The sequence below is a fragment of the Agelaius phoeniceus genome, chromosome 9 (assembly GCF_051311805.1).
Source record: "Agelaius phoeniceus isolate bAgePho1 chromosome 9, bAgePho1.hap1, whole genome shotgun sequence".
NCBI classification, from domain to species: Eukaryota; Metazoa; Chordata; class Aves; order Passeriformes; family Icteridae; genus Agelaius; species Agelaius phoeniceus.
Window position 1 is genome coordinate 3,450,664 of NC_135273.1, and position 12,235 is coordinate 3,462,898.

General features: G+C 41.8%; 1 protein-coding gene across 1 annotated transcript in view; it reads right to left on the minus strand.

Annotated features, from left to right (window-relative positions):
- ZRANB1 (zinc finger RANBP2-type containing 1) overlaps positions 1-12,235 on the minus strand; it is a 44,442-nt gene that overhangs the window by 6,645 nt on the left and 25,562 nt on the right. Inside the window, exons 5-9 of the mRNA XM_054637816.2 lie at positions 11,899-12,052; positions 9,458-9,529; positions 8,063-8,261; positions 3,845-3,965; positions 2,877-3,006 (exon numbers count right to left, since the gene is read on the minus strand). Of these exons, the coding sequence (XP_054493791.1) occupies positions 2,877-3,006; positions 3,845-3,965; positions 8,063-8,261; positions 9,458-9,529; positions 11,899-12,052 (676 nt within the window). The remainder of the gene's footprint in view (positions 1-2,876; positions 3,007-3,844; positions 3,966-8,062; positions 8,262-9,457; positions 9,530-11,898; positions 12,053-12,235) is intronic.

Here is a 12,235-nt window from a genome sequence, read left to right on the forward strand (position 1 = left end):
CCTAGTACAGCTGCTGCTGCAAACAGCTCTTCCACAGCCATGGAGAGGGAAGGGCAACGCTAAAATGGGAATCTGAGGCAGGGCTGGCTTTGGAGGCTCTGCTGAAGTGTTGAGCTCATCTTTTTGTACTGCAGCAAAAATTAATGGGGGCTACCAGTAAATAATTGTGCCTTTTTTTCTCCCCTCCTTGTTTTTGAATTAGCAATCAAGAGCTACCTAAAAGTCTTGCCATTTGTTTAAAGTTAAGAGTCATACAAGTTTTTACAACATCTCAATTTAAAGACAGATCCTTTCAATACCTTCTTAGCACTCCTTCTTGTCCCCATTATTAAGTCTCACTCTAAAGCAATGTTAAACACAAAAAGTGAAGAACACAGGATAAGTGTTCACCAGAAAGTTTCAAACCTCTGCATTAAGGGAAAGAACCAAACATCCACTCAAAATTGAAATTTACACTGAAATGACATCCAGTCAAATGTAAGGAAGACAGTCCCTCAATTCCTGGGAGCACAGCTGTGTGACCTTTCAGGACTGAAACTCATCTGTTTGCCTCCATCTCTACACTGAAATTCAGCAAGTGTTTGGAAATCTTCTTTCACCATTGCTTTATCCTGGTGAAAATTCCACACTAATCATTTCCCCAAGACAGAAGGCTGCACTGCACTTTCCATTCCTCCTCAACACCGTGATGAGCTCCACAAGAAAAGAATCTCAAACATTGCCAGGGAGACTATCTAGTGCTCTTCAGAGTTATAAAAGTCACTCTGATATAAAGCCAGAAGGTCATGTAACAACAGTTGACATGAACACAAGCCACAGAAAATAAAGAGTATGGGCTGACACCTATCCTGGAGCCACCCAGACAGGATTTAGTTTCTCCAGCCTGACCTGATGATCACTTCAGTCAATCATTGCTTTTCCTGTTCAATTTTAAAAGCTGTACATTTGTGCCACTAAATACACATGGCTAGACCAGGAGGGTCATAGTTAGGGCTTGAGAAAACAGATCTTCCACCACTGAAGCTTTAGGATTTAAAGAATTAACAGTCAGCTGGAATCTGGGGAACAAGGAGGCTGGCAATTATGGGATTCACAGCAGCTACAGCAAGGATGACAAGCTGGAACAAAGAATCCCTGGGGAAAAAAATTCCTGTCAGGGAGAGTATTTTAGGGGTGGCTAAGAGGGTGCTACAAACTGAACCATGATGTTGAACAAGCATTCAAAAAATTCAATTCCCCATTTCTATTATAGAGTGGTTTGGGTTGGAAGGGACCTTAAAGCCCATCCAGTTCCACCCCCTGCCCTATCTTCCACCTTCCCAGGTGGTTCCAAGCCCTGTCCAACCTGGCCTTGGACACTTCCAGGGACTTTTCTGGTGGATGTGATGTCAAACAGAGGCAGGGACACCCCAGCACTGCCCAGAGCTCCAGGTGCTGAGCAGAGCCCACACCCAGGCCCAGGGCAGGAGACTCCTCCTGGCAGCCCACCCCACTGCCAGGCCATCAGCTGGGTTTCAGCTGTGCCAATGGCACTGGATGAGCACACACTGACCACAAAAATGTGCCTGGCCAGGGAGAGGAGCAATTGCAGCTGCTGGGACACAGGACTCCAAGTTCACCTGTTCCCAGGGCTGTTTCCATGCATGCATGGATGGGGCTTGTGGCAAGCAAATCTCAAGCTGGAACTATTTGGCTGCCTGAATTCCTGACAACCTGTGTGCAGTAAAAGAGAGTTCCAGGCACCCAGTTTCCTTCTGGTTCACAGAACAAGAAAATTTCAGCACATTTAGGCCATGTAACACTTGTCTGCCTTGATGCCCAATCTAGGAAATAAAACCTTTGCAAACCTTAAGCCTTGGAGTTAAAAGCAACAGAAAGCTGGAGTGTCAGCTTTAAGTGACACAAGTAACTGTTCCTTCCCAGTCTTTCATAAACAAAACAAAAGTTAACATCTAACTACAATGACTACTAAACTTTTAGACTCTTCAAAAAGGTAATCAATTTTCCTACATGAAGTTTTGTTATTGCCCCAAACTTAGGAGCCAAGACTCTAAATAGTTATAAATTATTTAGTGTTTTCTACACATCATGGCCTTAGTGTTTTATACAGATCATGGCCTTGCCTCCTTCCAAAGTCACCACATTTTTTTCTGTCAAAACACAGAGATGTTTTGGGAAGTCCTCAGCTAAGCTATAAATAAGGAGTAGGTCATCACCAAGCAGATGTACTTGAAGCCAGGAACATGAACTGTGGGCAAAACAAATGTCCCAACCCCCTGGAACACACCCAGCTCCTTCCCCATGGTTCTGTTTACAGCTCACTTTGTGCAGATGCTCCCAATTCCCTCTCATGTTTTATTATGTGAATAATAAAGTATTGGCATGTCACAGAGGGGAAAGTTGCCCAAACACAGATTTGGCTTGCAAAGCAGAAAATGCATCTTTAGAAATCTACAGATGTTAAGTCTAAGCAAAACTAGACTGAATCATCTTCATATTTATCTTAAGGACAGTCAGGCTGTCCTGAAGCCAAGGAGGAAAAAAAATTCAGAAAGAACCTGATCAACCTATGCAAAATTATAATACTTATGAGAAATAAGTCAGTATTCACACTTGCTGTAAAGTGTGAATCACTAAAATACAGATTAATTTTTTAAATTCCCATTTAAAGTATCATGCAATTCACTTTTACAGGCACCATGCACACTATAAAATGAAAAACTTCAGGTTTGGAGAGGATTATTTTGTTCTTTTTAATAGCAAATGAAAATTTATCTACAATAGTATTCCCTCCTTTTCCAGACAGTCACTTCATGTCCATAGTGATTTACAGCCCACCCCTGTTGAAAAGTGAATTTAAAAAATGAAAGGCTTACCTTGGAAGCGGGTATATCCTAATGTTTCTCCCCGAAAACTCTTGTAATATTTTACTCCATAAACTATAATTGGTCTTCTAAGAATATGTGCAAGTACAAAAATGTGTGTCTGCTCCAAACTCGCTCCAGGCTGAACCAAACATAAAGAAAAACATCACTTGAAACAGAACTTACCATCCTCTACTTTAAAATTTGAAAAAGTTTTCAAATTGAGAGAGAAAATGCTTTTAAGAGTGATAAAGCTTTGACAGGAAAAACAAAAGACTGGAAAATTATTGGAAATAAGGAAAAACATTTCAGCTTGTCAGCTGTCAGTAATAATTCTCTGTCCTATTGCCCAGATTCAATGTAATGGATTTCATTCCCCACTTAGAAGTGAAACTCTACATAATGTTAGGTCTAAAAATAATTCCTTCATCCGAGGGCACTTTAAGGCAAATACCTTTTGATGATAGGAAAAGGGCACATACAAAACAAATCTTGAAAAAATAGCACCAAAATCATGTTTATACTTTAAAAGAGGAGCTAAAAATACTGCCATAGCTGGAAGCTTATAGGAATGTAAATCTCATTTTGGAGGGGAGTTATAAAATCTCAGCTTGCTGGAGTTTGAGCAGTGTAAGCTGACAGATTTGGAGGTGTGTTTGGGAGGTCAAAGTGCTGCAGAAGCTGGATATTAAACATATGATTGTCTATGAGTTTGTTCTACAGACTTCACTCTAATACCACAATTCTTTCTTTGTGTTGCACTGCTTAGCAGGAAGCTCAAAAATTATCATTTCAAATTAACCTTTCCATACCAGCAGCAGAGCTTACCCAGTAAGATTTTAAGATCATTGGCTTAAGAGGAATATTCTTCCTTCATACAGGAATATTCTTATTCCCAAAAAACTCTTCTAGTTCTGAACCTTCTTCCCAGATATCAAACTATCTTTTCCAAAAGCCCTCTGACAAAGGAGTTTTGTTACCTGGCTTGCAAGAGAGAGAATGAATGCCCAATCTTCCTGCCACTGTTCCTCTCGCAAGGAGAAATGTAAACCGAAGCTTTGGGAATACCACGATTCCCACTCTTTCCAGCGTGTGTAGAACCTAAAATGTTAGGGAGAGAGAGAGAAAAACAGTGGTAAAGGCAAAAATATTTACTCAACCAGCATAATCCTGACAGTAATATTTAACCTTCATCCCAAGAAGGGGGAAGAAAGAGAGCAAGTAGCAGGAAAACTGGATTTTGTTTTGTTTTTTTATCTTCAGGAGACTCCATTTATCAATCTTCATTTAAGAACCACTTAAAAATAAAAGGCAATGCCTACAGCAAACATGACTCAAGTTCCTACCAGGCTCCTGCCTAGTTTGATACTTCTTGCAACAGGGTTTTTTTTTTCAAGTCTTATTTAGGCTTATTTAAGTGTTGATATACAGGGAGCATAAGTAAGACATTCCATTTCATACAGGAGGAGTTCTCATTCTTCTCACACAAGAAAAATAGGTATTTTCTATTTTTAACCACATCACGAGTCAATTAACTTCCAAGTGCTTGCATATCAATTTCCAACAGCCCATGGTTAGAGGCAGAATCTGTTTTATACCAGATTTTGGAGCAAAGGGGTGGTAATTCCACATTATATGGAGTTGTAAAGCAGTGTGGATAAGAATCAAATATGCAAAGTGGGATTTAGTTTAGTCATGATATTTTATTTAACCATTTACCAAGAAAAATGACACATTAAAAGGAAGGTGTTTGCTTTTTAAAATTTTTAACTCTGTCCAACTCACCACACTATGGAAAAGCCATAACTTCAGATTAGGAACCAGGATTTAGGGAACAGTGCTAAGCCCAATTTTTAAACAATGGCCTTTACTGTGAAGACAAAGAAACCATTCTGAAGTTTCAGCTTATTAAAAATGTCACTGAAATGAACTCATTTAATTAAAACATGAGAATATCAGCAGGCAGTGAGTGTGTGTGGATAAGATCTTTCCTATGCTTTCAGTGAAGGTGAAATCACCCTAAAATCTCGATGTGTAGGACAGCAGCCACCAGCCAGGCTGGGTTTCCTGAGTCCAGCTAAAATCTTTGCATGGTTTAAATTCCTATTATTAAGATATTTGGATAGGTCTGAGCTAATTGACAGTAATATCTACAGGGAATCTTCTGGATCTGTATTCCACTTTTTATCCAAACACACCAACAACTCCACCTTTGAACCTGATAAACATTTTGCCTGTTTTCTCTCATAAATTTCTAACAGTACTTTGTATTAAATTAATTCATTCCCAGGTCTCCTGAAAGAAATTTAATCCAATTCTGGGGGAAAGAGAAGAACAAACAAAGAACAACAAAAACTCCCACACCACCAGAATCAGAGAGAAAGCCCAGAAAATTCAAGGGAAAAAAGAAAAAAAGGAAAACACCAAACTACTCCCTAAAAGCTGGATTGTGAAAGTGTTCTCCTAAAGAAGTTTCTTCCCTGAGTTGATCAGACAAGATTTTGATCTCATTTAAAGCAAACTTTTCAGGTTAACACAAGAGAACTGAATGCATCCATTAAAGAATAAAATTCTGAAAGTCAACTTAGGGCATGTGCCTATTCTCTAGCAAAAGCTAATGGTGGAATACAAAAACAAGCACTTCAAAACAGACTTTTGTGTAAACTAAAAAAGTGGAGTTATTGAAAGGTGAGTGGAAAAGACTCCACAGGCCAGAGCCTCTGGGAACTTCACTGTGGAGCTTTTTTCTGAGTACCAGACACAAGACTGTCTCTGGTAAATAGATTTTTCTTTGTTCAGCATCTAAACAAACACAACAAAATGAGGTCAAATGAGTTACATGAGTGTTTTCTGTCTGACTATAAAAATACCCATTTTTAAGTGTCTTTGTGGAGGCTTTGAAAAATAATTCCACTAGATAAAAGTTTAAGCAGGGATTGCATTTAAGAGCCTGTTCCAGTGACGACATCACTTCCTATCAGCCACATGTCCTAGCCCACAAAAATAAATGTATCTTCTCAAAAGGAATCTATACAGCACTTACAGGATGTACAGAATGATCAATTCACCACAAAATCTGGCTAAAAGACTTATTCTAAAGACTTGTTCCTAACAAGAACATGACTTGTTCCTTGAAGACTTGTTCTTTCTAGTCTGAAGACCTGTTCCCTTGAAGGAGCACATCAATCAGTTAAAAATTATGCTTCTAATAAGGATAAAGATTACACAAATTCAGAGTAAAATGAAAATTCTGTCTAGACATAAACTAAAAAGCTTAACAAGACTGAGTAGCCTCTAAGTGAGAGTTATGTTAAGATAGAGCAGTAAGTCAACCACAATTAACACCAACATTTTAGTAAATTTTGCCCAAATCTCAGTAGTTTGCAGCATTTTTTCTGATACCATGTTTAGTTTTGTTACCATAAAGAACAAAACCTGGCCTATCCTAAATTTCTGTTCTGGCCTCATGGGAGCTGCCTGTGATGCCAGGGACATTCCTGCATGGTTGAGATGCTCACTCCATGCTGAACAACTCCAAAGCAGTGACAGATCCCCTCAGACACTGTTCTTGGGAGAATTGCTTCTGGAGCACAACTTTTTGGAACCCAGCTCTGGATGCCAATTTGGGGAGTTCTCCCTCAACAGCACAGAATTTACTTACAGGTACCCCCAAATTAATCTTGTTGTTGACCTCCTGTACAGCAAGAGGACACGGACAGGCTCTTTCTGCAGTATGTGCTGACTGTGTTTCTCCTGTCCTTGACTACAAGAACATCAAAGAAATGATCATCTGTGACTGGATTATCAGTCTTTATCAGCTCATCCCTTAGTCCAGGACACCCTGGAGAGCTGCTGGACACCACTGGGAGAACAACTAAGATTGTCCCTCTAGCAGAAGGAAACAACCACAGTACCCAACTAAAGAAGGTCAGTGCAAAGCAAGAGAAGTTGTTTTACAGAATGATAAATCAATTTTATGGCCAAATGACAGAACCAGTTAAATGTCAACACTCTCTGCTTTACTGGCATTATTTAACAGACAGAACAGGGATAAAAAAAACCAATCCTGAGTAAAGGTGTAACTGAGCAGATGGAATGAAAACACTGAAAAGTTGATAAAGAATAAAAGGCTATCTTCTACTAACAATCTTCTGCACAGCTCCCACCAAGCAGCAAGGCATGGCATGTGCATGACTTACATTGCCAGGACACAAACTGCAGCTGCAGTAACTGTGGTTAGTGCATGCCTGACAAGTATAAAGCATTTTAGTGTTTGAAATGCCATTTGCTGAGCATCACACACCATCCCTGAGTTCACAGCATCCAAATTTCCAGTGCTGCCATTTAAAACATGAGATGAAGATCCCAGCTGGGACCATGGGGACTGGACAGCTTTGAGGAGCACAACCCACAGGTGTCTTAGGCTGCAATGCAATATGTGGCTGGGGGTGTGTATTCTATTGCCATCTGTTAGAGGTGGGGCAGTTATCTCTGTTCATTGGGCAGTTTTCTTTGTCTCTTCCACAACCAATCCTCCCTCTTCTGTCCATGGCCATGAGTGTCCCATCCATGAGTGTCCCTGCATGGCTGATCCAATTCCATCATCCCATGGGGAGATGCTCCGCCCAGGGGAGGAGCCAAGCATTCCTACCTGGGTACAATCTGAGGTTTGGGACAGCACAGCAGCCTTTGCCCCCTGCATTCCCAGAGGAGCAGCTTCTGCTGCCCTGCATTGCCAGAGGGAGCCCAGGCCCATCTCCAGCAGCCCTGGAGCTGGAGAGGAAAACTCCCCCCTTGTGCAGGATCCCTGCTCCAGCAGAACCACAGCTGGCACTGCAGGAGGGCTGAGCCCCCATGGGATGAGGCTGTGCCACCCCTCTGACACACAGGGGGACAGGGCCTGTTCTGACTCTCTCGGTGGTTTGTTGGTTTTTTTTGTACTATTACATTTGTATTTTTAATTTTCCTAGTAAAGAACTATTTGTTATTATTAGTTATTCCTATTCCAATATCTTTGCCTGAGAGCCCCTTAATTTCAAAATTATAATAATTCAGAGGGAGGGGGTTTGCATTTTCCATTTCAGGGGAGGCTCCTGCCTTCCTCAGCAGACACCTGTCTCTTCAAACCAAGGCTGGTTTAGGGGTGGCAGTGGGGTTGTGCTGCTGCTGCAGCACGTGCAGAAGCTGCCCAGACTCACCAGTGGGAGCAGTCGTGTAAACTGTCGTGCAGAGCCTTGCGCAGCACGGAGTCCTTGTCGTAGATGCCCCAGGTGGCCTGGAGCACAGAGTCCAGCAGGCAGTCCCCGGCCGTGCGGTTCCAAAGTGCGTACAGCCTGCTGTCCAGGCGTGTCCCCAGCTCCAGGGACCAGTTGATGATGGGAGACTCCTCCTCCAGCTCTGCAACGGCACAGCCAGCTCTTAAACAAGCTCTTATTTATCTCAGGGAATTCAGACAGCACAATAATGGCATAGTCTCAATGATCTACCCCTTTGCATGAATAAAACTCTGTTTTATACTCTGTCTTCATACTACAATTGATGCCTCAGGTTTAGCTTTTCTATGTTTCAGGTTCTGTGCTGCTTCAGCGTGCACTTCTGAGCCTCCTATTATGAGATGGTGAGCTCTGTGCCCAGAGCAGGGACACAAAACAATTCCTGCTCCAGTTGGAGACCAAGGACAAATGATCCAAATCTCAGCCCCAAGAGCACAAACCCCGTGGGCTGGAGAGAGAAAAACAAGCAGGGTGGGACTGCAGGGGCTAAAGCTGGAATGGGACAATGAACTGCAAGATGCAAATGGAGCAGAACTGATCCCAGGGACAGAGCCCGTGCCCGGCCGTGCATTTTGGGGCCATTTTGGTTCATCTTGGGTGCAGCCCTGGCTGGGCTCTTGTGCTGCCCAAGGTGGATCCATGCAGGAGATCCTCTAGGGCAGCCTTCTCAAGGCATCAACATGAACAGGTCAACTACACTGCCTGTGGAAATTTCTTCTACTGTCAATAAAATAAACCAAAAACAAACCACAGGTCCCACATCATTTGTTTGAGAATTGTTACTGAAATGAAAGGACTTTTTTCAGTTTTCCTTAAAAAGCTTGTGACTCAAAACTGACTTTTAAAGATTTTTTAAAAGCTCTACAAACATGATTTCCACAGACTCCATTCTCCCTCTGCCTCATAAATAGACTGGAAATGTTAAAATTAAAATAATTTTACATAGGCATGTAGTGACAGGACAAGGGGGATGGCATCCCACTACCACAGAGCAGGGTTACATGGGATGTTGGGAAGAAATTGCTCCCTGTGAGAGTGGTGAGCCCTGGCTGCCCAGAGAAGCTGTGGCTGCCCCATTCTGGAAGTTGCTGGTTTGGAGCAACCTGGTCTAGAAGGTCTTCAAGGTCCCTTCCAGCCCAAACCATTCTGTGACTTGATGAATTCCAGGGTGCAGATCCAGTTGAAAACATCCAATCTCTATTTAAAACATGTTCATGGACAGAGCCACGTATATACAGACGTATGTAGTCTATTTTTAGTAAGAGACACATTCTCTAATGAAAAGCCAGGAGTGATCCCAGCTCTTCTCAGAGCATTTACCTTTCTGAACATCTCTGTCAAGTACTTCATCAAATAATTTTTCCTGGACTGTGGGCGGTAGATCTTCAATATCTGAAAAAATAGAATGCAAATACAAGAGTCACTAAATGTTACTGTAAAAGAGGCATCAGCAGCTGCTGCTCAGGAGAGCTCACAGAGCAGCTTTAGCCCTATCAGCACTAACACCTCCTCTGGAAAGCTGTTGTCATGTGTGACCCAAGGCTTTGCAGAGCTGCTGAGGCAGGTTTGCATCTCAGCCTCACTGTCACACCTCTGATGCAGAAAGGATCATCACAGCATGCATAGGGTAAGACTGGATTTCTCTGAAGGAGAAAGAGGAGAACCACTTTGAGGTGAGAAATTTAACAAAATAGTGTTTTTACTTTCAACCCTATTATATGTTAGCACAGCTTCAACCCTAAGCAATGCTTTTGCACCCATCTGGAATGGCTTCTCCTCTGCAGTCTATCCCAATGGACAGGTACAGTTTGCCAAGGGATGTGTTCTTCTCCAGAACATTCCCCTCCTTTGTGATCTCATTCAGGCTTCAATGAAACAGTTCTGAGAACCCCAACAGTCTGCAGCAAGTTAAAAAACAAGAAATGGGAAAACTATTGAGCTATGCCATAGAAAATGCCAGTACTGACAACTGCTCCAAGAGCATTACAGACAGAATTTGCAACTGCCTCATAAAAAAGAAGGGAAAATAAAGGTGGAAAACTGTACCATGGGCAGAACTGTTTTGTGACTGCTGTATCATTTGAAGCAACAAACACTGTCACACATTCTAAAACTCAGCATGTGCCACACAGTAAATATTTGCTCCTGGCCTGCATTCCAACAGAGGATAAGCAGGAAAGGGTTGCCAGGCAGAGCAGCAACCAGAGAAACTTCGCTGGTTTCAGCACAATCATGAAACTTCAACACGTGAAAGTTAAGGCAGCAATAAAATAGGAACAGGAACATCCAGCACCCCTTCAGGCACTTTAGGGGATAAGGACCAGGGCCCAAGTGGTATTTCAAGGACACAAAGATCTCTTTTAATTGCAGTGTGGTAGCTGCCAGTCCTGCTCAGATGTCCAAACCCCAGGGCTTTTAAGCCCACATTTAGGCACATGAGTTGCTACTGAAGCACATTAATGCCTGGTGCAGGCAGGGTGATGTGGGGTGGTCTTTTTTTTTTTTTTTTTTTTTTGTATGATTGATTGAGGCTTTTTAAGCTAAAACTGCTTGCAGTGACCAGTAATCAATGTAAAAGCTTGGCTCTCTAATATCCAAGCATTTGCTTTTCAGGAGGATCCAGTCTGTTAATCTGAAAGGTCGAGTGGAAACTGATTCCTAAACTACATTGTTGAGGTAATATTTGAGCAGGATTGTGTGATTTATATTTCTATGCTTGGAAATGCTCTCTGGAGCCAAACTGCAAAAGATGTGCAGTTGGCAAAGTGTGAGGAAAGTGGAAAATCTTGATGCATAAAAGCTTTTGAACAGCTTTATTTTTTAATTACTAACCAGCTATTACATGAGTCAAAAATCTGCACAGTGCTTTAAGATGTCTCTCTTGAAAATACTAAACAAATTCTTAAGCTCTGGAGAGAACATTTCTCACATGTTAAGAAATCCTTGTTGCCTCTTTCCCCTCTCTCCCCTAAAAAGCCATGAAATTTTACTCTCCCAGACACCCCATGTGCCTCTCACACACAACCCACAGAGTACAACTGAGTACAGCACCCCATTCAGGTGCACAAGTGGTAAATATTATCCAGAATTTTGTAGAGGAGATGAGGTAACACTCGACCAAAGGGGTTCCAAATAGAATTCTTGCCATGTTTTATAAAAAAGACAAACAGATCTGGTGACTGGCACAGTTTGCAGCTGCACGTTTTCTGACTAGTGGTAGCACTTCTATTAAAGGAAACAGCTTTTGAAGATTAAAAGTCTTCTAATAGCTCCTTGTTAATAGGTAAACATTCTCTTGATCTCAGAGCACCTCAAAAGTATTCAAAAAGTGCTATTGCTACAACTAGGTATAAAACAGCTCTGGGCCTCAACAGCAAGGACTGGAAGCTAAAATAGCCATGTGAAAAGTCACATCATGGACCAGAAATGTCTGGGCTCCAATCTTCACTTTAAACACAGCTTTTTCTTAGAACACACCACTTTTCTTCTATTTCTTCATGTCTTAAATAGGACAACAGATGCTCAGTTCACAGGAACAATGTATGGACTGAAGTGTGCAAATACTGAGTAACCAAATTCAACTGCTAAGTCTGACCTAATAAAATAGGTCTTAATAAATAAAACTCTTAATAAATAAATTAATAAGGCTCTCAATGAATAAAACCTACACACACATCACCTCCAAAAAGTCAAAATACCTAACTTTCAACTAGTGGCCAAGCAATAAAGTCTTCCAGCAGGAAGAAGGGTTTTGTAGCTACCTGCAGGCAAGGTAAACGTCACAAGGTCAGTCAGAAAATAGCAAGCAAAGTCTCCCTTGCGCTGATGCAGAGATGCAGCAATTTCACGGCGGATCTGCTCCGTGACCTCTGGACACACCATGGCAGGAATGCACTTGGCTGCATGCTGGGACACCTGTAAAACAACACAGTTCCTGCACTCAGGATCATCCCACTCAATATAAGAGATTTGGGAGGGATGACCACCAGCAGAGAGTATTTGGTTAGCAAGGAATGCAAGAGAGCTGGCACCCTGGAAAATCTGAAGTTTAGTGACTCTTAATGAAATGTCTCATTTGTCATGGAAATGATAACGAAG